The sequence below is a fragment of the Aethalodelphis obliquidens genome, unplaced genomic scaffold, assembly GCF_003676395.1.
Source record: "Aethalodelphis obliquidens isolate GAN/ISIS:26980383/991018 unplaced genomic scaffold, ASM367639v1 scaffold12, whole genome shotgun sequence".
NCBI lineage: Eukaryota > Metazoa > Chordata > Mammalia > Artiodactyla > Delphinidae > Aethalodelphis > Aethalodelphis obliquidens.
In genome coordinates, this window is record NW_020837956.1 from 28,498,414 (window position 1) to 28,525,398 (window position 26,985).

The 26,985-nt window shown below is 38.0% G+C and overlaps 1 protein-coding gene across 12 annotated transcripts in view; it reads left to right on the plus strand.

Annotated features, from left to right (window-relative positions):
- The first annotated feature begins 2,152 nt into the window (after positions 1–2,152).
- PUM2 (pumilio RNA binding family member 2) overlaps positions 2,153–26,985 on the plus strand; it is a 92,108-nt gene continuing 67,275 nt past the window's right edge. For 5 of the 12 annotated variants that reach the window (XM_027113758.1, XM_027113750.1, XM_027113751.1 and 2 more), the window contains exons 1-2: positions 2,271–2,399; positions 23,191–23,259. In XM_027113758.1, coding sequence (XP_026969559.1) covers positions 23,209–23,259 — 51 coding nt within the window. In that variant the 5' untranslated portion in view covers positions 2,271–2,399; positions 23,191–23,208. Of the gene's footprint in view, positions 2,400–23,190; positions 23,260–24,175; positions 24,301–26,985 lie in introns of those variants that run through there. The other 7 variants (XM_027113759.1, XM_027113753.1, XM_027113761.1 and 4 more) reach the window with 6 other exon arrangements.

Below are 26,985 nucleotides of genomic sequence, written 5' to 3' on the forward strand. Positions count from 1 at the left end.
CCCCAGATGCTCTGAGTTGGCATCTTCGTGTCTCAGTGGCTCAAAATGGATAACCCACCCATTCCAGAGACAGTTCCTATTAAGTGAGATGGAATTATTGTGATTGGATCACCAATGCTTCTTAAACATTGTGTAGAGAAACTGCCTGGGAATCTTGTTAAAGTGCAGATTTTGATTCATTAAGTCTGGAGTGGGGCCGAGATTCTGCATTTCTAATGAGCTCCCAGGTGATTAAAGTGGCTGTCAGGCCTCAATGTCAATGACATTTACAATGTCCACCTTAAATATCAAGCACACCTGATATTTATAGTAGCTGAGGCACTTGTTCTTTCCTTGCAGGTAAATCTACAAGAGAAGCCAATTATAATCATAAGGTGCTTAATGAGCAAGGCCAGATTGCAAAGCATACTAAAGGCACAGAAGCAAGAAACTGCTCACCATGCACAGGGAATCAGGAGCTGGAGATAGGCAGTCAAATCACTAAAGGGCTGGGCTTTGATCTGTGTTCTGCAGAGCACAAAACCTCTAACAGATTTACCATGGAAAAAAGTCTTATACAGTCAAATTTGTCTGGGAAATGTTGCATACCATGTCCCTCACTTGGATATTTGCAAAGCATATTTTGATTTTAAGGGTGCTAAGCAGTCTGGTAGTAAAGAAGCCTTTTGTTAAACAGCAATAATACCTCATAGACAGGACGGGCTATATATAATTTGTGGAGCCCAGTACAAAATGAAAACGAGGGCCCTCTCTTTTCCAAAGACTAAGACTTTCTAGATGGCAACAACGAAGCATTAAACCAATTGAGGAACGCTTCTTTCTAAAGCTTGAGGCTTTGTGGGACTGCACAGGTCACATGCTAGTGAAGCACCCTGCTTATGAGTATATTAAATGGGACAACGAAAAAGCTATAGTGCTTGCATACTATAAGCACTAAATAAATAATAACTATGGTATACGCATGGCTTTTAGTTAGAACTCTTGGCTGTGACAGAAACTCTCTTTATCTAGCTGAAGCAAAAAAGCAGATTTTATCTGAATCGAGGCATTTGTTTCACAACCCAAGAGGCCGCCAACAAGGTCCAGGAACAAAGGGAAAGAGAAATGTCAGAACTCTCCTCTTCTCTCTCAACTCCACTCGTCTCCATGGGTTTCCTATCCACACGGTAGGACCAATCAGCCCAGAGATCCCAGGTTTAAGAGACTTCTTAGGGGGAGATTAGGGTCTCTTAGTCCCAGTTCCGAATTCTCAGGGAGGGCCTCTGATGGGTTCACCTCTTTTTACCCAGACTAAGCAACTGTACATAAACTCTTTTGCTGTTATCAGCTCAACGGCGGGAAAGGAGAAAGCAGGCAAAATATTTACATCCCAGTGTCTCCTATGCTTACGTGATTATAGGACATTTTTTACAGGGACATCTATTAGCATTGAACAGAACACACTTGGGCGTAGGAGAACCACCTGAGTTTCCTTTGTGTTTACCGGGCCAAGCACGGGGGGGAAGGGGGGCAGCAATCTGCTGAGCCGGCTCCACCTGCCCATGCAGTAAAGACTAGGAGAATGACAGTCCACTTAAAGGGTTCACTCTTCCACCCAAGTTGTGTCTCCACCGTCTTGCTTCGGGGAGAGGGTAAGGGTGAAACCTAAAGGCCTGGATTACTGTCCGGCTCTTGTGGGTGCCAGCACCACGAAAGCGAAGTGCGAGGAGTAGTACACCGAGGTCGGGGGCGCTGATACCCGCACAGGCAGCTGGGGGAGAACAATGAGCTACGGGGCAGGAAGCCGAGGGTAAACGAGTTCTGAAGACTAGGCCCCACGCGGGAAGACAGAGACGTAAGCCGACTTCGGAAACACCACGCCTGCGCCTTCAGACCCCGGAGCGCGCTCCCGAGCACGGCGCGAACTCCCGCCTGGCGCCCCTGCCGAGCGCAGAACCGGCAGCTAGCCCGAGAGGTGAGGGCGGGGGAGCACACGCGGGAGGGAAGGCCAAAACGCGCGAGCGCAGAAAGCGTGCGCACGCGCAGAACTCCCGCCGGCCGGCGCCCGGAGCGCGGGAGAAGCGTCGGAAGCCACTGAGAGGAGCGGCACCTCGGTGAGTGCTCCCCTCCCTTATTTCCCGGAGTGCCTTGCGCGCGCCCGGTGGCCTGGGGGGAGGGGAGGGGAGGCGGCGGTGGCAGCCATGTTGTTGTGAGTCTCTGTGTCTCACCCTCGGTACTTCGGTGGTTCGGAGGAGGAGGGGGAGGAGAAGGAGGAGGTGGGGTGGGGGGGAGGGAGGTAGGTGGAGAAAGAAGATATTGCCACCACCGAAGGCGGAGGAGGGGAGGACGGCCAAGAGCGACGCCGCCGTGTGCCCAACGGTCGGTGTCCCCGGCTGAGGCAGCGCGGCCGCAGCAGCCCCGTAAGTCAGTCGCGCTTGCACCCTCTCCCCGTGCTCTGGCGCCGTGGGGTTGGCTCCCCGGGCTTTGTGTGGCGGCCTTGGCGGGGGCCGCCTGCCGGAGGGAGGGTGGATGGGGCCTGCGGGCTGCCCGGGACGGCTGCGGCCTTGGGCCCGCTCGCACAATGCCGGGGGAGGGGTGCCGGAAGGGGGTGTGGGCCCGGCGGGGGGTGCTCTCGGCTTTCCCGCTTCCTTTCCTCCCTGCGCCTCAGCCTCGCGGCGCTGGGTGGCCCGCCCGGCTCTTCCTTTGGCTTCGGCGCGCTCGGGGTTAGAGACCGAGCTGTCCGCCCGCTCGCCCAGCCCTTGGGCCGGGAATGGGGGGGAGAGGCCGGGTGGATCCCGAGAAGCGTGCGAGTTGGAAGTGGGCGAAGAGGAAGGCGTGGGCTTATGAAAACAAGTGTGGGAATTCTCGAGGGCCCGAGTGTGTGCAGGAAAAGCTTCCGGTAGACAGGTGTGGGTTTGAAAGAAAAGGCGACTTGGGTTCGGTGTGTCAGGAATGTTGTGTTTTTGTTATCGGAACAGATTTCGATATTTAGGGAAATGTGTACATTAAAACCAAAGAAGAGATTAGGGACTTAAAACATTTTAGCAGTCGTTTTGTATCTGAACTGGGCCAAATTTGGGGAAGACAAATTGTTAAAAGTTGTATGCCCAAACACGCGTGTAAAAGTTACTGTTACTTATGAGAACATAGCTAGGGGAAAACCGATTTTTCTTAGCTTTTCATTGTAACACATATTTAAACATTTGGGTAGGATGGGAATTGCGGACGTATTAGGTGTAATAAGACAATCATGTTAAAATCTGGACTTTAGTACTTTGTGAGATTTTAACTTAAGAAAACTGGTGACAGATTTTTTGGGGTGAAGTTTTTTGAGGAAAGCTTTATTAGATAAAGGCTTTTAAATGCTTGAGAGAAATGTAATACTTGTAAAGGTATTGTATACCAAGAAAATTTTAATAAAGGGTGTTACCTAAGGATTTTAAAAGCTTGTTTACTGCTTGGATTCATGTTTAATAGGTGACTCTTCACCATGTGACCTGGAGCATTGGAGGATGATTTAAGGATTTCTGGCTAGGAATCCGGTTAAAAACACAAAGATAAATAGTTTTAATTGGATACGTTTCTGTTCTTAGTTTTTTAATATCCTTTTAAAAAATGATTTGCTTTATCTGCACAGTCCTAAATAGTTGCTGGCATTTCCCTTATTTCAAGAATGTCTTTAAAAGTCCAATTTTTGGTGAAATTCAGTTATTTTAGAATTGTCTTTCGGTGTCCTTGAGGGCGGTTTTTGTATGAAGTAAGCTGTATTTTTTAAAAAATTAAAGTTATATTTCAGAATCCTGGTTTTTTTTTTTTTAACATCTTTATTGGAGTATAATTGCTTTACAATGTTGTGTTACTTTCTGCTGTATAACAAAGTGAATCAGCTATACATATACATATATCGCCATATCTCCTCCCTCTTGCATCTCCCTCCCACCCTCCCTATCCCTCCCCTCTAGGTGGTCACAAAGCACCGAGCTGATCTCCCTGTGCTATGCGGCTGCTTCCCACTAGCTAGCTATTTCACATTTGGTAGTGTATATATGTCCATGCCACGCTCTCACTTCTAAAGTTCAGTTTTTTGTAAAGTTCATTTTTGTTATTTGCACAGGTCTCTTATCTTCAAGTTAGATTTGCGATTAACAAGCTTAAACATCTTCAAACAGTTTAAACTGTTTAATTTTAACACATGGTTTTCTTAATTTGAGTCTAAAGTTCTTTGATGTTTTGATATTAGTAAGATTTCAGCTTTTTTAAAAGTAAGTTAATTACTGCCGTATTAAAGTTGGTGTTACAAGGTTGTCACTTTAAATAGGCCAGTTTTTCTTAGGCATTACAAGTATATAAACCAAATAATGCAGTCTTAACACAGATACGAATATGAGGATTTTGTTTCTTAAACCTTCCATACTTGTCTATAAACATTTCTGGTGTTGAAAGATAATTTATTTTCTTGTGCAGGTACTTATCCTATTTACAGAAGTAATTATCAGAGATTTGAGCCAGGTGTGACATCCAAAACCAATCTTCTCAGTGACCAGACGGTCCCCTTTTTATAGATACTGATAGGATCTTCATAATTTTAAGTGGAGGTTGGTTCTATCTCCTGGACTCAAGTTCTTTGTAGTTTCTAATTTAACAACCTTTGAATTCGTTGCGTTTCTAAGATAGGAAAATATTCCGTATTTTCTCATGTTTTTAAGACTTGTGGATACATATTTTAGACATCTGAATGCTTGTACCACATATGGCTTCGTCTAGCTTGCATTCACAGTTTAAGGCCATTTTTACTGACAGGTGTGATTAAGATAATAATTGTACTTATAATAGTGTAAATTGGTTTGTGACATATTAGATTTTTTGCTGTTCTTAAGAAAGCATAAAAATAGTCTGACTTGCTCCCATTGTCCCACCTTCTCACTCTTCCCTTTGATGAGTTTGTAAGAAGGAACTGATCAAGTACGCTCAGCCCCTTTCCTCTTTCTCTTTGGGCGCCTGCCCCCTGCAGAAAGCACTTTGCTTTTTCTGGAGGCCACCAGGGATAGACTCTGTCCCTTTCTGGAGGAGGACCATGGTTGTCCGGTGCTACCTGTGACTGTGTTAGGATAATTGTGGGGTGTGGTGTTAGGAAGCCCTGTTCCTCTAGGTTTAGATTATGCTTTCCAGTGTAGCTTTTCAGTAATAAAGGAGCTATTTAGATTACCATCAGCCTAACTCCTAATGTCTCTCACTCCTGAATTCTGATGTGGTGGGAAAAAGGTTTCTTCAAACCCTATCATTTAGAAGCTAACGTTTAAATAGTGATTTTTATATTTAGCAATATAGATAGAAGACATTTTTTAAAGTTGCTTTTGCAGTGGAAAAGTGAATTTACAGAGAAATATTATTTTCATGCTTTTCCAGTGATACATTGTATAGAATTATTGTATAGGTAGGTGCATGGCATATGCTTTTTCTTCTCAGATTTTCATGTAGCAGTATGCTTAGAGACATAAGCTTAGTAATATTTTTTCCCTAGTGACTTTTCCTTTCAGTAACTCAAAAGATCCAGCTTATTTATAAATGAGAAATTAAAGCTTGCCTAATTGAACACAAGTGTCAGCTTCCAAAGAGTTTTTTTTTTTGGCCATGCCGCGAGGCTTGCGGGGTCTTAGTTCCCCAACCAGGGATTGAATCCCGGCCCACAGCAGTGAAAGCGCTCAGTCCTAACCACTGGACCGCCAGGGAATTCCCACAGAGGGTCATTTTAATTCTTATTGAAATTGCAGAAGGTTTTGTTTCATTGACTTTTTAAATTTATTTTATTTTATCGTATTTATTTATTTATTTTTGGCTGCATTGGGTCTTCGTTGCTGTGCACAGGCTTTCTCTAGTTGCAGCGAGTGGGGGCTACTCTTCGTTGTGGTGCACATGCTTCTCATTGCAGTGGCTTCTCTTGTTGCGGAGCACGGGCTCTAGGCACGTAGTTGTGGCACACGGGCTTTAGAGCGCAGGCTCAGTAATTGTGGCGCAGGGCCTTAGTTGCTCCACGGCATGTGGGATCTTCCCAGACCAGGGATCGAACCCGTGTCCCCTGCATTGGCAGGCGGATTCTTAACCACTGCACCACCAGGGAAGTCCCTCATTGATTTTTCTTAAAATGAAAAGTTGTGTTTGGCCCTTGCCTGACTCATTTTTCTAAAGTGCATTAAAGAATTATAAAGGGATAAGAACCTGCTGTATAAATAAATAAATAAAATTCAAAAATTCAAAAAAAGAAGTTAAAAGGGATGGTTATTCAAGCATGTTGGCAAAAAGATAGTTTCTTTAGTATATACCACCTCTGCAAATATAGCTTCTGTAATCCCATCCATTTTCAGTTTACATATCACAGATTTTCACTTCTTCTTCTCTTACTATTCTCTTATGGAGCGAGAAAAGATTATAGAGTACTAGAAAACATCTAGATTGTGTACACCTTATATATATATTCCAGAATTTCACTGTAGCTACCAAATACAAAAAGGGGGAAGAAGTGTGAAGGGAGAAGGGGTAGTTAGGGTGTAAGAATACTTTGACTGCAAATGGTACAGCAAAAGAAGGCAGCCATTTTCACCTCCCTAGGGTGATATGTATATTTGGGCCATAAAAATCTCCAAAAATCTGCTTCCTGGAAGGGATTTGGTGAAATTGACTGTAAAGTGATATTACAAAACCACGTATTCGATACCTGCCTAGGAAAATAAAACCACCAGAATACATAAAAAATAGTATGGGGGGGGTTTAACTTTTTTCTTTTTTTCCTTTAGTCCCCCAGAAAAAAAGTTTGTAGAGAGACTAGTTTTAGAGAAATCTTTGTGGTTTCAGTTTTACTGGACATTTTATGTCAAGAGTAGCAAGTTCTAGATCTCAAGGTGGTAATCTCTGATTTTAGGCACTGTTTCTGAAAGAGATCAGCAGGAGATAGTCTTCACTAATGTATAAGATGGTTTTATTCATTCTCACGTTAAAAAAAGCTAAATAAATGGCAGAGGCAGGCTGACTCTAAGTACAGGTCTTTTGCTAAGCAGTCAAATGAGGCACATTGTTGGTAGAGAAAAATATGGACTATGGTATGACTTTGTTACATACCAACAAAGAATTGTATACAGGAAGGAGCTACTTGTGTCTTCCATTTTGGTGACCAGGTCATTTATTTAACATCTATGTAGTATTAGCACTTTTAGCATGATTTAATGCAAAACGTTGTACTTTATGTGGCAAAACCTGAGTCATTTGAAACCAATTTAACAAACAGAATTAAGATTTGGAGTTTAGAGAAGGTGATAGCTCCAGGTTTTGCCTACAGATGTTTTCTTAGACCACCTTGCAGTTGAAATATAATTGATTGCTTTTCATCCAAAGGTGCCTTCATTTAATCTCTAAATTATTTGGCTCCTACACTGGCAAAAATAGGAGTATTCAAGGATCTTGCCAAAGATAAATTGTTAATTTTTATGGTAAGTCTGGTTGAGAAGATACTCATGGAGTATTACCTGACTTTCAGCCCATTTGTTACTCTGGATATTCTAAGTTGTATCATTTCATCAAGGTAGACTACCAGAAACTTGCATTCATTTTTTGAGGTTTGCAGGCCTATCATGTGCCAGATTGTCCTTAGATGTTAGTGGTACAGTGATCCCTGTTCTTATAGTTTTACTGTAACTATAAGCTTATGTTTACAGTGGAGAGGAAGATGATTAAACTCATGTTTACACAGTGCAGTACACTAAGTGCCACTGGAGGTGGTGTTGCAAAAGTGCTCTGGACTTAGGTAGACACTGCAGGGGGTCAGGAAAAGCTTTCCAGAAGAGGTAAAGTTGACTATAAAAAGACTTAGAAAAGTTAATTTAGTCAAGAGATGGGTGAAGTAGTAGCATTTAGCCAGAGGGTTTAGTATGTGTAGTGACCCAGATAGGGGAGAATGGCAGAGCTTAAAGTGGAGGTAAGGAGGAGAATTGAAAAGATTTGATTGGAGATACAGGTAGCAGCACACGAGATTAAAGGGCCTTTTTTTTTTTTAATGTATTTATTTATTTGGTTGCGTTGGGTCATCGTTGCTGTGCACCGGCTTTCTCTAGTTGCGGTGAGCAGGGGCTACTCTTCATTGCGGTGCGTGGGCTTCTCACTGTCGTGGCTTCTCTCGTTGAGGAGCACGGGCTCTAGGCACGAGGACTTCAGTAGTTGTGGCACGTGGGCTCAGTAGTTTTGGTGCACCGGCTTAGTTGCTTCGCGGCATGTGGGATCTTCCCAGACCAGGGATCAAACACGTGTCCCCTGCATTGGTAGGCGGATTCTTAACCACTGCGCCACTAGGGAAATCCAGGGCCTTTTTTAATTTGAATAATTCTGAAGAAGACTTTGGAGATCCAAGATTACATCTTGGGAAGATTCAGACTATATTTTCCAGCAACCCTTAACATAATTACTGTGAATCGCTTTCCCTGGATTGTGTTAGAGGAGTTAGACACATGACTTTCCTTCAGGGATTGACTCTAAAAAAATGAGATTCTGAAACCTTGCATCTGCGAAGAGAGTTGTTGAGCATATTTTCTATTACAACTCTGTGTTCTCTATAATACCCCATATAAGAGATTTCTTTTAAAGCTTAGTGTTAGAAATAAGGATGTCTCCAAGGAATTGGATAATGAAAATTTTTTGTAATGTGCTGTGTCACCCCCCCATCTTTGTGTCTTTCAGAAGTTAAAGTTCTTACTGTTTTTGTTATTTAGTATTTGCTTATTTTCCTAAGATTAGTTTTTGTTTTATTGTGTACATTTCCTATGAGTTACTTGGTGTGCCTTCTTCCAAAAATTTTTATTTAAATGAATATAGAGTAAATTTCATTTAGATTATACTCAAGACTATTTCTGCCACAGACACTTTTTATGGCATATAACTTAGTACTCCCTGAAACTGACATAGATTTGTTTTCTCTTTTCAGACACTGCAGTCTAGGTGTTTGGTTTTTGGTTGTTTTCTAAGCAACAACTTAGAATTTTTTTTTTTTTAAACTTTTATGTCTTTAGGAAATTGGTTTGGTCATATCACTTTAAAGTTATTGGGAAACAGATCACCAATTCAAGGCTTGTTTTTGAATATTTGAGGAACTTTTTAAAAAATCACAATTCATATTCATCACCTAAAAAATTTCCTCATATTTGTTTAATTCAAAGATTTGTACAGCTAATATTTTTCTTAGACTATTTATTATGCCTATCATGAACTAAACATTTTAAAACCTTTTAACCGTCATAGGTTATGACTTTTCCTAGACAAAAGTTCAAGAAAGTTGAAATAGATAACTTGTTCATTTTTTTCTTGGAAATGACTAGAAATAGCTGCTTCTCAAAATAATCAGCTTTGTGTTAACATGCTTACAGAAAGTTACAATAATACTGGGTTAAAGTTAAGCAGATTTATTTATTTATGCATGCATGCATGTCGCACTGTGCTGCTTGTAGGATCTTAGTTCCTCAACCAGGGATGGAACCCAGGCCTTCAGCAGTGTAAGCGCAGAGTCATAACCACCAGACTGCCAGGAAATTCCCAGTTAAACAGTTTTAATTGTGGGACTTCTCAGAGCCTTTACTATGCTGTTATCACAGAGAATGAATTCCAGAATGACCATGTACTCAGCTTGCAAAAGAACAAGTGGGTGCTGGGGAGCAGCATATCTTAAATGTATTGGACGAGAAACCTCTTATTTTAAAGAACACTGTGCATTGGTGATTAAGGAACACACTTTGGAAAATTTTTGTCGGAAGAAAAAATCTTTTAAAAACTGCACTAAAGTCTGCTGCTTAAAGTGGTTTTTATTTTTTCCAGTTGTCTCAGACCATGAACTCAAATGATTTCCTTTAGTCCTCTGTTACAACCTAATTAACATTTCTTCAGTTATTTCTCCTTGGTGCCGTACTGATTCTATTGATACTGTGTAACAATTGAAAATTACTAGGTAGCCATTCTAGACAAGTCTTCTGTTGTTGGGCATTCAGCCTAGTACTAAACTGAACTGAAAATAGCACAAGATTGCTTGTACTCTATTGACTGTGATAAAGCTTCTAAATTATAATGTGTTTAAACTGTATTAATATAGGACCTTTTTAAAAAAAAACTTTCATTTGCTAATGTCAACAAGCCTTACAACACAGAAATATAAAAAGATAAAACCAACACCTACCCCCTCTCCTACCAAAGTTAGATGTTTATTTTTTTCATACTCCACACAAATATATACATTGCCCCTCTTTTGTTAAACAAAACTGGGATCAGGTTACACACCTTATGCAACTTGGTGTTTTTATTTAATATCATGGATATTTTATTGTATTAGTACATATAACTTTAATAACTTGTAATACTTAGTGTATGGCTTTTTATTTTGCTAACGCATTTTTGTCGAGTTTAGGTTGTTCATTTTCTGTTTTTGAACCACTGCAGGCAGTGCTGCAGCAAATACCATTATTCAGTTCATCTTTTTATGTTATTGTTTATGTAAGTTAAATTACCAGAAGAGAAATTACTGTGTCAAAGGATTATATATTGAGTCTTAAACAGAAAAAAATATGTTCACTCATTATGATGAGTTAATATTCTAGAAAGGACTTATATTACAATTTCACATATTATCTATTTTAGTCTGCACAATAACCTTATGAGGAAGCATTGTTATTCTCATCTGTAAATGGGGAAACAGAACCAGAGAGTTCAAGTGGTCTGAGTTCATTCAGCTAGTTAGAGGCAAACATGGTACCATATTCTAGATCTTTTGGTTCTGGTTTCTGTTTCTGTTACACCATGATGAATGACACAAAATTTTTTAATTGGAAAACCATTAGGGTGCTTGTGAATATATCCCTTAGCTGTAGGTGGTATGGTGTATGTAAGGCTTTCAATCCTATCTGCACAGGGAAGCATTGCCTGGAGAGCTTAAAAATGCTAATAAAAATCTGTGCCTTTCTCCCTGCCCAGACTAATTCAAATAAGTCTTAGATAGGTGGGATCTTAGTGTTAGTAGTTTTCAAACCTTCTGTCTAGATTCTGATGTAGTGTGAGGATTTGAGAACCAGTGACCTTAAAATTGAGGTGCTAATATCCCTGAGGAGTACATGAAGTGTTTCCAAAATGTTAGCACGTTTAGTTTCCTGAGGATCAATTTACAGATCCTCACTATGTGTACTGAGAAGGGCACATCTTTGATCCATTTCAGATTTTAATGTGGTGTATTTTACCCCGGATAATTAACCTTCAGGGCACCAGACTTGGAGTTAGCTTCCTCTAGTGATTAATTTTATGTATTCACATTGCTGTGTGAAACTGGAGTATTTTGGCTTCCATTGGGATTTTCTGAATTCGGGTCAGTGATAGTCTTGAGTGGTAGGGAGTGATGGTAAATTGTTTTTAAACCAGCTCACCTCTTCTTTCCTAACTTTTTGTCAAAGAATACTTACAAAGAACAATACTATGAAATACTTTGAAAGCTAGAAATACGTAAATCATGTTTGTTATAGCATACTGTCAAATATTGTGTTTAAATGTATGATTTGGTTGGCTCCATTGTTTTTTTTAAACACTTTGCAGAAATATATCAAAGAGTAAGGTAGAACTAACTTAGATTTAAAAAACTAAGTGCTGACCACAGTGTAATTCCTTTAAATAAGGTGATGATAGAATATTTAGATCTACAAATTGGATTTTGATTTTTTTTAAACTCAAAGTCTCATGAAGGTGTGGCTAGAGATAGTTACTATAGTAGGTATTGGGTATATGTGTAAATTCCTTTATATCATCTTAAAAACCCTTAAAAGTTTACAGATAAGGGGTGGGATTGAACCTGGGCCCATGGCAGTGAGAGCACTGAGTCCTAACCACTGGACCGCCAGGGAATTCCAGAGAATATTTTTAAGTGATGCTTAATTTATTGAAAAGATGTTTTTCTGTTATGTTTGTTGATAAGTCATGATAACCTCTCTTATGTATAGGTGTATGTATATTTGAGTTCTACCATATAAGACTATTGATTTCCAAGTTAACTTGTTTATAGTGATTTTTAACGTGTATATATTTTAAATATTTTAAAAATATAAGTAACAAATGGCAAATATTCAGAGTATAGAACTATAAAATGTAAAATAAAAATCATGCATACCCTTTTCCTGATGTGACCACTGTTAATGGTTGTGTCACTCTTTCTGATTGTTTTCTGTTTTACAAAAGTGGAATGATAGAAACACTGTTTTCACCTTGCCTTTTCACTTAGTATCCTAGAATTTTTTCCATGTATGCGTAAATGTATCCATTTCATGCTTTTTAATAGGTGTATAGTTGATAATATTATCATTTTCCCTCTCTCCCTATTACAGTATTTAGTATCCTTCTTTTGGTCTCCTTCCTCATGACTGTTAACATTTCACAGAACACTGGCATAACCAGAAAGTGCAAAATTGTGGTTCATGTTTTTTCTATCATAATTCTGATTGAGAGAAGTTTTAAAGTCTGATGGATAAGATGATATTAATACATTGAAAAATATAAATTAAATGCCATGAGAATTGAGAAAAAGATGACTTGGAGGAGGTTTTAATGGAGAAAGTGGCATTTGAGCCAAACTTTAAGGGATTTGTAGGATCTGCACATGAAGAGATAAATGGCAAAGAGCTGTCCAGGGGACTGGAATAGTTTAGCAAAAGGAAGGTTGGGGAACAGAGTGATGGTTTATGCTTGGTTGGTATAGAAAAGAGCATGGAGCTTTTGAAGTCTTGATGGTGTTGAATCCTCTGCCATTTTAGTAGCTTTGTCTATTACGGTAGGGAAATTGACCACAATTTCCTTATTTGTAAAGTAGGTATACAATACCTACTTTGCTGAATTGTAATGAGAATTAAATATAATGTTCCTAGTATCATCTCTGGCATAAAATCAAGTGCTCAGTACATTCTCTTGTTCTCTTTGGGGGATGGTGTCTGATAGAAATTAGTGCAAGGAGGTTTATGCTCATTTGGAAATCAGTTTTGTTTTGTTTTTTTAAATTTCATATACTACTTGTCAAAAATATGGTTGAAATAATAAGTGATGTTAGGTTTAAACAACAGCTTGGACCATAAGTCAGTTAACTTTCTGGAGAGTAACCCACTTTATAAGTTGCAGTTTATAAATGTTTTGTTTAAAAGTGTGTGTGTGCGTGTGTGTGTGTGTGGTGGAGGGGGTGTCCAAATTGTACCTATCCTTCAGGGCCCAGCTTAAATACCACCTGCTTCACATGGCTGCTTGTCATATTGTTATTTTGTTAAACTTATGGAAATTTTCAAGCACAAGTAGAATAGTACAGTACACCCTTGGAGATCTATCATCCATATTCAACAGTGTGTGAAATCTTTATACCCATATTTTACTTTTTTGAATATTTCAAAGCAAATCCCAGACAGTAGCCAGTTTAAGCATAAATTCTCTTACTGATGAGAACTTATTAAAAAATGCAATCTTCTTGCTATTATCACAGCTAACAAAATTCCTTAATATCATCTAATACCCATTCTATATCTAGAATTCCCTGATTTTCTAAAAAGTTTTTTTATAGTTGGTTTGTTAGAATCAGGAGTCAAGCAAGGTTTATACAATGTATTTGACTTTTAAGTCTTTTAGTGTATATAATAGTTCTCCCTCTCCTCCTCTTTTAAAAATTTCATTGATAGTGAAATGAGGTGAATTTTTTCTTTTTTCCGTATTCTAGATTGGGCGATTGCTTCCTTGTGTTATCTATTGACTTTGCTCTCTCTCTCTCTCTCATATTTCTGATAAATCAGTATTTAGATCTAGCAGCTTTATTATTAGATTGATGTTTACTGGGGGGTTTTTTTAGGCAGTAATTCTTCATTGGTGGTACTGTTTTGTATTACATTATGTCATGAGGCATATAATGTCTGCTTGTTCCACTTTTAGGGTGATGGCATATTAAATTACATATAAGAACATTAATTTAGAAATACTGCTTTTGGGGGACTCACTTCATGATATATCTTGGACATTTCACATGTATCTTGGACGCATTAGAGCCACTTTGCATTATCTAATAATTATCTTCATTTCCATCTAAGTTATTTGACCTACTTCTCTCAGGTGATATGTAAAAGCATGAAAAACTAGCATTGATTGAGGTTGTTTTAGTGTGTAGATCTTCTCTAAACAGTATTTTGTTTTTCAAAGAAAGAAAAGAATTTCCATAAGCAGTATTTTATTTCTTAAACTAAACCAATTGAGAGAATGCCTTGTAATACAAGAGACTTTGTAAGGACTCAAATATATGGTGATTCGCCTTTGAGAGAATTCTAAGGGAAAAAAAAAACCTTGTCTTATATTTGCATTAAGTAAGTATATATTTACCCTATTTAATCTCCTTGAGAAATATGATATCTGAGATTGATCTCAAAGAGCTAAAGTATTCTTGCACATAACTATTTGGTTAACTTTTATTTAATGTCTTAATGCCGGTGCTGAAACAATCTTAATTTCTAATCTTAGTTAGAAGATTTGAGCTAGAGTCTTTGAAGATTTCTGGTTTCTGGGAGTCTGTATATTGATAACACATTTTTTTTGCCAAGTTTTATTCAAAATGTAAAATTTGACTTTTCCTTAATATAGTCAAGTCAGTTATACAGTACTGTTCTTAATGCTGGTAAAACAAGTATGTAATTCCCCCATGAAGTACGTGGACAAATGAGTAGCAAATATCAAAAAAATATTTATGGTTCCTGGCTTAGTTACCACCTGAGTGACTTGTCCAGCACCACTAGAAAAGTGTGTGATTCAATTTGTACCCCCAGATAAATAACAGGTTACTAGGTGTTGATGGTGGTTCCTAGAGACTTCTAATATTAAGTCTGTGAAGGCTAATGGTCTGCCAGAAATACTTACACCTGGATTTACGTTTACCTTTGTCATATGGATAAGAAAAGGTATTGCTAAACAAATGAATTTTGTTGGAAAATTTGCATAAGTGATTTACTATGCTGAAGAGACTAAGGTATTCTTAAGGACTTTAGTACCTGTTTTCAATGGATACCACTAATGCTCAATGATTATGTTCACTAAAAACAGTCCAAAGAGTATGACTACTAAGAATATTTTATAAGCAGCTTAAGTTACTCTTTGTGTGTATTGACTTATGTGAATCAATTAAGTTTTCATGTAATTTTTTAAAAAATATTTATTTATTAGGGTGCGCCAGGTCTTTGTTGCTGCATGTGGGATCTTTTAGCTGGGACATACAGGCTTCTTAGTTGCAGCATGCAGACTCTTCAGTTGTGGCACGCTTGAGGGATCTAGTTCCTGGACCAAGGATTGAACCCAGGCCCCCTGCATTGGGAGCATGGAGTCTTACCTAGTGGACCACCAGGGAAGTCCCAGTTTTCATGTAATTTTGTTGTTTTTGTAATGAATGCATGAGGTAGCAGCAGCCTCTAGGTATTAGAGGACCAGTTTGGAGAAGTAGCACCAATGGGAAGTTGCACTCATTTTATGTTTGGTAAATGTTTTCAGTTGTACAAAAAGTCTGAGGAAAAGTCTTGTTTATGTCTCTATAAAATGAGCATTGTGTATTCATATATATGAAGGCATTTATAAATAGTCACTATCCAGATAATAGATGATTTCATGATCTGAATTTACATTTCATAAAATATAGAACGATTTTTTTCATTCAGTATATATTGAGCATTTTGGTGGCTAAGACACAGTTCCTAGCCCCTTTAACTCCAGAGTTTACTTACTACTATGGCTTTAAAATAGAACTAATTATAAAACTATAAAAATGTAATTGGTGTTATATGCTGGTGCTTTAATACCATTTATTGTAGCTTTAAATGGTTTTTGCCCCCCAACCTATTTTTTATGGTAGGCATATGGTAAGGAATTGGATCAGATGTTACCTAAGAAAATAATGCATATTCTTGGTTCATTACACCAACTATTTGTAAACCTTTTGGCTTACGCATTAGTAAATATGAAAACCCACAAAACTTAACCAAGTTGTTATTTGAAGTACTTGATCTGTTTTTCTCACATAATTAGTAATGTTGTCTACAGAAAAATTAACTAATACTGTTAAATTTTAAAACTTAATAAGACACTCTTCTTTTGCTAAGAAACATCATAACCTCAAAAACTATTAACTTTTGTTTGTTTGTTTGTTTGTTTGCGGTACGCGGGCCTCTCACTGTTGTGGCCTCTCCCGTTGCGGACGCGCAGGCTCAGCGGCCATGGCTCACGGGCCCAGCCGCTCCGTGGCATGTGGGATATTCCCGGACTGGTGCACGAACCCATGTCCCCTGCATCAGCAGGCGGACTCTCAACCACTGCGCCACCAGGGAAGCCCCAAAAACTATTAACTTTTTAATTTAAATTTACCTCAAGATTACACATGGTCTTGTCCATAGAAAAGTTTCTATTATGTATTTTCTATATTAGCAAATTCTAATTGTTTAAGGAAATAATATTGGAAAACTTCATGGCTTAATAATGCAGACCAAAAAAAAAAAAAACAATGAAGACAGACTTTACACCCCCAAGCAGTATAGTGTGTACTATAATTCTGGGATACATTTTCTTCAAGGGAACTAGTCAGGTCAGTATTATATAACTGATAGCTAGATACTCCATTGCTTGTTGAAAGAAGAGATTGTTCTCTTTCTTCCTTAGGTCTAACCACGCAAGGGAGAGTTGTTAAATTATGTCCAGATTCTTTTCCCTTGCCATCAGGTGACACCAGCGCAGAAATTTTAAGAGTCCTTAGTGGCATATGTGTGACCCCCACCCCTGCAGTTTCATTATGGTTAATATGAAGGTCATTGCAGAAGAATCGAAAGTGTTTATTTTCTTTGTATCTCATTGTTTTGCCTACTTTCTCCTCCATTTGCGTTCTCATAGTTGAAATAAATAACACCTTAAACTGAAAAGCTGAGCTTGAGTCTTGCTTTGTGAGTTTTGTTTTGTCTTTTTTTGTGTGTGTGTGATACGCGGGCCTCTCACTGTTGCGGCCTCTCCCGTTGCGGAGCACAGGCTCCGGATGCGCAGGCTCAGCGGCCATGGCTGATGGGTCTAGCCGCTCCGTGGGATGTGGGATCTTCCCGGACCGGGGCACGAACCCGTGTCCCCTGCATCGGCAGGCGGACTCTCAACCACTGCGCCACGAGGGAAGCCCCTATCTTGTTTTTAAAGTCTTTTCCCCATAACCCACCCTGGTCATTGAAAGAAAATAATAAAATAACCCCCATTAAACGTAATATGAAATTCCCGTTCATTATTAAAATAAAAAATGTACATGGTGAGAGTATAAATGAAAAGGTTGAAAGCAAAGCCCTGATGCTTAACTTTGGGTCTGCTCGAGTTTGAGAGTGAATTATCTGCATTTGATTTTTTGTGGAACAGTCGAGAGTAAATGCACGAGAGCAGAGGTCAGCAAACTTTGGCCTACAGGCCAGATCTGGCCCACCAACTGTTTTTGTTTGAACTGCTCTCTAGAATTGACTTTTAGAATTTTTAATGGTTGGGGGAAAAAATCAAAAGAAAAATAATATTTTGTGACACATGAAAAAATATGGAATTCAGACTTCACTGTTCATAAATAAAGTTTTATTAGGACACATTCGTGCTCACGCATTTTCTTATTGTCTATGGCTGCTTTTGTGCTACAGATGCACAGTTGAGAAGTTGAGGGACCATATGGCCTGTAAAGTCTAAAATGTATACTGTCTGGCTCTTTACAGAATACATTTGTTGACCCCTGCACTAGGGCATGATTCACCACAAAAGTATGTGGATCCATATAGCTAAGATACCTCTCGCATTTATCCAGAGTTTCTTTACCTTATTACCTTATCTGTTTGGACCACGGATGAAAATGTAGAAGTAAGCAAAGAAGAGGCTTTGGTAAAGCTCTGATGCTTTTATTCCTGAGAAGATTTCTTTTTTTTTTTTTCAGTTTCTCGAATTTATTGTTCTGTCCCTCTCTTTGTCTCTCTTTGTACCAATACCATATTGTTTTGATCTCTTTAGTTTTATCATAATTTCAGTTCATGTTATACAGTCATCTTTTAAAACATCAACTTTATCGAGGTCTAATTTACATACACTAAAAAGTATATGGTTCACCAATACCAATCAATCTATACACTAATGTAACAACCCCAGAATTAATATACAGAAGTACTTCTTTTCAGGTAATCCTCTCTGCTTCCCAACCCCAAGCAACCACTGATTTGCTTTTTGATACTACTGATTCATTTTGGAATCACACAATACACATTCTTTTGTGTGAAGGTTTTTATTCCACATTTGAAGATACATCCCTGTTGTGGCACTGTTCGCTCCTTTTTATCAATGAGCAGTACACCATCGTATGGCATAACAGTGTGTTTATCCAGTCATCTGTGTAGAGGCGTTTCTGTCATTTCCATTATAAAGATGCTCTAAATAGGTACAGGACTTTATGCGGGCATAGTCTTCATTTCTCTTAGGTAAATGCCTTGGATGCACATAGCTTGATCACATGGTAAGTGCATGTTTAACTAAATAAGACACTGCCTGAGAAGATTTCTTAAGTCTACTCCTTTTTTCCTAATAAAAATCTCCTTTCTTTCATTCATAGATTATACAGATTTATTGTAATAAACTAAAAATTATGATCTTTTTAATAGCTACACTATACTTTATAGATGTGTTATATCACTTAAATATTGTGAGGCAGTTATGCAGCTTATAATTTCAGGATCTGCAAGCAACACTGCTACAAACATCTTTGTACATAAAACTTTTTTGTATTTAGGTTTTCTTTTTAGGATTGATTTTCAAAGTTAGGGAGATGGGCTCAAGATGTATGAACCTGTATATATGATGCCAAATTGCTTTCCTAAGAAAGGATTGTAACTTTAGAATGTGTTTTTGTGTTTGTTGGAGGTAGTTTCCTTCTTAGAGCTTATTTACTCTTACAAGTCTACCACACTCATCTGAGGCTACAGATTACTACAAATTAAAAGCAACCTAATTAGAAAGGTCAGAAGGGATACTGTATGTTCAAGTCAAGTGATATTTAACCTGACAAGGCAGGAGGCTGAAATACTAACAGAAGCATACAAGAAACACAAAACATTGAGCACCCCAAGAGTCTCAGGAAGTATCAGTTCTTTCTCGAGTAGTATGTAATGATCTTAATAGTAACTAGTTATTTGTTTAGCACTTTTTATTAATTGCTCACAAAACACTTTTGGATACATTATCTAGTTTGATCTTCACAACAGATAAGTAAGATTTAGAGGTTGGACAACGGGCAAAAGTTAAAACTCGAACTCTCATATTCTGAATTAAAATCACATACTCTTTGTACTCTACCACATTATCTTATATATAAAATTTGTCCATTATTCTTTCTTCAGGATTGCAGAATAATGAATCCATTTTAGAACTATTTCCATCCTAAATAATAAGAATCTTATGTTTTTGGCCCTAGTGGAATAATTCTTAATAAGGACAGTCTGTCCTCAGAGGATACAGGTAAATAAGATGTCACATGGGAGATTTTTTTTAATGACTGTAATTGGTGTGATCTTTGTATGTTGAGCCCAGATTTCAGGGCTTAATATCATTTAGTGTGTGTTCATAAATTGAATTATGAACTCAAAATTATATGGCTGCATTGTCAAGTTGGTAGGATTTAAATTTGAAGCATTCTTAAGAAATTAGAACACCTCTTTAGGTGATTGAAAGTATCAATACATGATTCCTGATAACATGTCAGCAGTATCTCAAAGCTTTCAAAGGATTGGCCATTAGGTTTGGGAAGCAGTTGATGCTTGGAAGAAGTTGAGGCTGTAAGGGGATGGGAAATCTAGAAAATACAAGGTCTATAAAATGTAAGGTTTAAAGAAAGTGAAATCACAAATGTAAATCATCTTAAGAAAAAGAATATAAAGGACATCGAGTCTAGGGCAATATGGAGACCCTAGGAATTATTTAAATAGAAAAATAAAATGGACGCTGCCCAAATTTAGGAAATTTTAAAGAAACAAGGGAAATCAAAGATGGTTTGAGCAGACCATACTAGACATTAGAATGAATTGTGTCATGTGAGATGTAGAACTTTGATTGCGTGACTGAGAAGTGTAGGACACATTTGGACTAAGATTCCTTTGCTTAATCAGATAATTGGGGGCCCCTCCAAACTATATATGTATTTAAGGATGTGCAGTTGTTCCTCAGTATCTGCAGGGTATTGGTTCCAGGTGCCTCCCCAGCCCAATACCAAAATCTGAGGATGTTCACGTTCCTTGTATAAAATGGTGTAGCATTTGCATATAACCTGTGTGCATACTAGGGTATACTTTAAATCATTTCTAGATTACTTATAATACCTAATACAATGTAAATGCTTTGTAAATAGTTGTAAATACAATGTCAGTGCTATGTATTGCTAAATAATTACCAGCCCTCAGGGAATTTAATTCCCTGCTTTTTGGAACTTTCTGGAATTTTTTTTTTTAATACTTTTGATCCCTGATTGGTGAAACCTGCCAATGTGGAACTCATGGATATAGAGGGCCAACTGTATAATGTTGTGTGATAAACGAGTATTTTGATCTCAAACTGAGTTTTGTTTTAAATCACTAGGTGTCATGATGGTATGGCTAGAGATATTTTTTATAGTAGGTATTGGTTGTACATGTAAATTGGTTCATCTACATATGTTATCAAACTCATAATAAAATTTTTGCTTTACATGGGCTTATGTGTTTTGAAGAAATTGAGAGGAAAAACTAGTCCTTTGTACTTATGCACATACTTAGCATTTCTGGTGCTCTTAATTCCTTCCTGATTTGAGTTTCCATCTGGTACCCTTTTCCTTTAGCCTAAGAATTTTTTTAAGGGATTTTCTGAGGTGGAAGTCTGTTTAACAAATTTTATTTTCCTTTTATCTAAAAATGTCTTTTAGCCTTTATTCTTGAAGGAGATTTCCATCAGATAAAAATTCTAGGTTAGCGTTTTTCTTCTTTCAGCCCTCTAAAGTCTGTCCTTTTTATTCTGGTCCCCATCGTTTCTAGTGCGAAGTCAGTGGTCACTCATCATTTTTCCCCTTTTTGTAATGTTTTTCCTCTCGCTGCTCTCAGGATTTTCTCTTTGATTTTCAGCACTTTTATTATGATGTGCGTAGATGTGGGGTCTCGTTTTTGTTTTTCCTGTTTATCTTGCCTGGGGTTTGCTGAGCATCTTTTTTTTGCGGTACGCGGGCCTCTCACTGTTCCGGCCTCTCCCGTTGCAGAGCACAGGCTCCGGACGCGCAGGCTCAGCGGCCATGGCTCATGGGCCTAGCCGCTCCGCGGCATGTGGGATCTTCCCGGACCGGGACACGAACCCGTGTCCCCTGCATCGGCAGGCGGACTCTCAACCACTGCGCCACCAGGGAAGCCCCTCACTGAGCATCTTGAATCCGTAGATTTTGCTTTCATCAAGTTTAGGGGAATTTCTGGCCCTTGTTTTTATTAATTGATTGCGACGTTGGGTCTTCGTTGCTGCGCGCTGGCTTTCTCTAGTTGCATCAAGCGGGAGCTACTCTTTATTGCGTTGGCAGGCTTCTCATTGCGGTGGCTTCTCGTTGCGGAGCACAGGCTCTAGGCACGCGGGCTTCGGTAGTTATGGCTCGCAGACTCTAGAGCGCAGTCTAAGGAGCTGTGGCGCACGGGCTTAATTGCTCCGCGGCATTTGGGATCTTCCCAGACCAGGGATCGAACCCTTGTCTCCTGCATTGGCAGGCAGATTCCCAACCACTGCACCACCATGGAAGTCCTGTGTTATTTGTAGATTTTTTTGATGACAGCCATTCTGATAGTTGTGAGGTGATATCTCTGTTGTTTTGATTTGCATTTTTCTAATAATTAGTGATGTTGAGCATCTTTTCATGTGCCTGTTAGACATCTGTATTTCTTCTCAGGAAAAATGTCTATTCTGGTCTTTTGCCCATTTTTTGATTGGGGTGTGTGTTTTTTTTGGCTGGGGGTGGGTTTTTTTTTTTTAATTGAGTTGTATTGGCTGTTTATTTTGGATATTAACCCCTTGTTAGTCATATCATTTGCAATTATTTTCTCCCATTCTGTTGGTTGTCTTTTCAGTTTATTGATGATTTCTTTTGCTATGCAAAAGCTTTTAAGTTTAATTAGGTCCCGTTTGTTTATTTTTGCTTTTACTTTGTCTTAGGAGACAGATCCAAAAAATATTGCTGCGATTTATGTCAGAAGTGTTCTACCTCTGTTCTCTTCCAAGAGTTTTATGATTTCAAGTCTTACATTTAGGTCTTTAATCCATTTTGAGCTTTTTTTTTTAATATGGCATGAGATAATGTTCTAATCTCATTGTTTTATAATACATGTAGCTGTCCAGTTTTCCCAGCACCACTTGCTGAAGAGACTGTCTTCTTTCCATGTATACTCTTGCCTCCTTTGTTATATAGATTAATTGACCGTAAGTGCATGGGTTTATTTATGGGCTCTCTTCTGTTCCATTGATGTATGTGTTTGTGCCATTTCCATGCTGTTTTGATTATTGTAGGGAAAGGAATTATTCTTAAGGAAACCTCTGAATATTATAATTGCTCTCACAGCAGATTATATGTTGCTTTGAGGTAGAACTGGATCACCACTTTAAAAATTTTTTTTATCATTGTTATAAGATCCACAAATAATGAAATTCTGAGAAATTTTGAGAAATCTTAAAGAAGTAGTGCAAAGTAATAATTTTGTAATAGGAATTACAACATTTTTTTTTAAAAGAAGATAACTGGGGATTTCCCTGGAGGTCCAGTGGTTAAGACTCCACGCTTCCACGGCAGGGAGCAGGTATTCAATCCCTAGTCCGGGAACTAAGATCCCGTGAGCTCACTTCTTTTCTTTTGCGCAGGAAACTAGTAGGGGTTTCTTTTGGCACACAGAATAATCCAGGAACCGTTGACCCCAGGTTTCCCACAAATTTTAGTGTAGATTACTGTGGTGCTCTATTTAGGAAAACCTGTCTTTATAGAGAAATGGATTCTTGTCCATCTCAGCTCATGCTGTAACATCAGTAATAGCAGCAGTGTAATATAAAAATAGTTGATGCAGTCTGTTGTTCAAATTTTTCTTTCTACTAATGTTTCTTTTTGTTATTTAACAGGTTTGATCTGTGGATGAAATGAATCATGATTTTCAAGCTCTTGCATTAGAATCTCGGGGAATGGGAGAGGTAAATATTTATGAATACTAAGAATGTATACCTCACTTCGATTATTTAAGCCATTGAGACTTGTTTTTTAACCATAAATCTCCTTGAAAATAGTGGTTATATCTTCCAAATGATGTGGGCTTTTAAAATCTGTGGTTGTGGGATTTTTAGCTTTTTTTTTTTAACTTTTAGCGGTAATTTTAGTGAGGTTATTTGTGTCTAGTTGATTTGATTGACCTGATAATGTCTTCTATTTTGGTAATGGACCATAATTACTTTGATCAGAAAAGAGCCTTCCTTGATCTTTGTCCTGCTGTTTTATATATGTATGCTATGTTTGCTTTAGCCACACTTAATTGTTCACTGTTCTTTCTTACAAAAATTTCTCCTTGTTCATTGTTTGCTTAATAAACTTCTAATCCTCTGCAGGACTCTACTGAAAAAGACTCTTTATTGTCCCATTGATATCTGCAGTAAAATTAATTCTTCATCTGACTTCTCATGGATCTTTGTACATACTTTTATTATATTACTGGTTACAGTTTATTTGTTTTATATTAGTCTCCTCTGTAGATTGTTAGCTTTGAATGACTAGGGCACAGTGGGCACTCTAAAATTTTGGCTTTTATCAGTCCTGTTAATCTGTGATTTTCATTGGGGCATCCCATTTAACCTCACCATTACATAATTTAAGACATCAAAACTACTTAGTTTTCCATATACCTAATGAATATTTAGAAAACTTTAATTGATTATGAAAACCTTGCGGTCACATTTTGTTTTGTCATGTTCTGTAGTACTAACATAGTGTGGACTTTGATAATAGAAAATAACCGTGAACAGACCTAAGATGTGTAATTAACCGCTTGCTCCTGGAGATTATTTTACTTTGGTAGACCTTCATGAGACTCACTCCATCCAATGCTGTGCTCTTCAGATGCAGAAAAAGAGTCCAGTCACTCTTCTGGGCCACAAGAGGGCACCCTGCAGCTAGCTAACCCTCCCCTTCTTCAGAACAGCGTTTTCCAAAGAGTTTGTCATTTTCAGAGGACTGATTTAAGGGTGAGTTAAGGTGCTTAAGCATAAGTATTGCCAAAGTAAACTTGTTAGTCCAGCGCTTAAGGTAAAACTCTGGGCCCTAAGAAAATTTGAGAGAGGGAATAATTTTTTAGTTAAAAAAGAACCTTGTAGCTTCACTGCGGTGCAGTGGCGGCTTAGGCATTATTTACACTATGGGTGAATAAAGAGAAGCAGTTGAAAAGGGCTTTTGTTTTTTTTCCCTGTTACTTGTTTTCTTTGGTCTTTAGAAAGCAGAATAACATATCTTAAAAGCAGGTTTGAACAGTGCTTCAGCCTAGTCTGTGACAAACTTGAACTTGATTTTCTTAAAGACCAGATAAAGTCACACCCTTACCTTGATTCTGTTTAGACCCCACGACGCTTTACTTTGCAGATCTACACTGTGTATGTATTTGCAAATTGGCTCTTTTTTTCCCCTCCCTTTTTAAGTAGTATTTGATAAACCCAAAGACATGTTGGCAGTTTAAAAAAAAAATGTCGTGATCAGAAACAGTAGTTGAGAGAGTTTAGGTATTTGGGGGGTGGAGGGAGGGGTATTTGAGGTTTTTGGAGAAGAGAGGCTGGTTTTAATAGCATGTTAAATGATCCAAGCTTAAATCTAGGCTTTTCTTAATGGGAATGTCAGATATGCAGAGTAAAAATGGCTAGGGTTAGGCTGTCTGGTTTTTTGGCAGGTAGCAGCAGGTCAGTGCTTCTGTGACCTTCATCTATTAAAAATGTATTTTTAAATAAGCTGTTACTCACTAATTAAATTTTTTTCTTAACAGTTTACCAACTAATTCTGTTACCTCTAAGAGATAGCTAAGAAACCTGTTGAGGTTTCTGTCTCTGGGTTCTCTCTCCCACAAGCCTTTCTATCTTTCCTCATCTCGCAGGCAGCAGGGAACCTTCTGGGATTTCCTTCTTTGCCTGTCTCTCTCTCACCAGTCTTCTCCTCCTTTCCTGACAGGTGAGGTTTTTTGTTTTATCCCAGAATTCATTCATTTTAATAACCTAAAAGCAGCCTTGAGTTTCTGGCTCTTGAGTTTTCTAAAATTGCTTGTTTATTTTTTTTAATGCGACATCCTTTTCTTATATATTGCCCTATCTTGACTTTTTCTTTAAAGATAAAGCTTTACTTATTATGTCTTAAGTTGCTGTAAATCTATAATGTACAAAGCACTGCATTACATACAGGGTTATTTTCAAATGTACTGGGTTATGTAGATCATGATAGCTTTTACTGACTCATCATCAGAAGGGCGGTTTCTTCTAGTTGTTCATCCAGAGTAGGAACAGATTTGTATTCATCCATTCATAAACTCATCCTTTCCAATTTTTTCCGTAGCACATTTTTGTCAAAAGGCCTAACAGTTTGTGTTATGTCACATGGCTTAAAAAGAACAAAGCTAACCCATAGGCGGTTGAACTCAGCTTCATTAGTGTGGTGTTTTAAAACTATACTGCAGAGACACATACCTTTATTTTTATATATAAAAATTAAACAGGAACTTTGTGTGTGTGTGTGTGTGTGTGTGTGTGTGTGTATGGAAAAAGAGGCTCCAGCCTGAAATTCTTTAGGGAACCCAGAATTTAACTTTAAATCACTGAGTTAATGTGTTTTGGGGGAGTATTTTCATAGCTTAGTATGATAAAGCTCCCTCCTTTCTTTTCTGACACAGTACTATTTAAAGAAAACATTAGAGAAAATTTATGTACTAAGATCCCAGGTAGTATGGTGAAGTGGAAAATGTACTGGAGAGAAGAGTAAGGAGACTTCTGTTTTCTCTCAGATCTATCATTAGTACTATGTATTTCTCTCAGATCTATCACTAGTGCTATATCACTAGTGACAAAGACTGACTTCTTTGAAGGTAGTAATAAGAATAGCTTTTTGTATGAATCACATATACCTCCCAAATGCTCTAGCTCTGATCTGAGCTGTTAGGGATAACTGGAATGGAAATCAGCTGTTTTAAATAGCTGATTATTGCCAATGTCTATAAATCCCTATATTAGACATTCTATCATAAACTTTATCCACTCTAATGAATTCCCACATTATATAGTCTGAATATCCTGATAACATCTTGAACTGTTTTATTTTTTTCATTATGGCTAGTCGTGGCCTAATAATTGAATATTTTTAGAAATATTGATGAGTTAGACTATGATTGGAAAGAACCATCTTCTGTGGTAGTTAAGTGTAAAGAAAATGGGCTTTAGAATTAAACAGTTATGGTTTCAGCTCCTAATGCTGCCACTTACTAGCTATATATGTAATCTTACATGTAATCTTGGATAGTTTATTTAACTTCTGATTCTGTTTCCTTACGCAAAATGTGACTTTATTAGGCAACTTTTTTATTGATGTAAGTAGTGTAGTTTCATGATCCCCCAGGATACTCAAATTTAAAAAGAAGGCAAACAGCTATAGACAAGATTTTTGTAATGAATACTCTTATAATCATTTAAAATAATCAGCCAATTAAACGTTGCTGGCCAGCATGTTACTCATGTTTTAGAATCTTAAAGGATTCATACTTTTCGTAGTGAAGATACGTAATATGTATGTTTGCCACGTGCTAGATGCTGTTCTAAGTAGTTTACTTATATTATTTCATTATTGCCTCATAGAAAACGCTATAACAGTAGCTTTATTATTATCCTTACTTTACAGATGAAGAA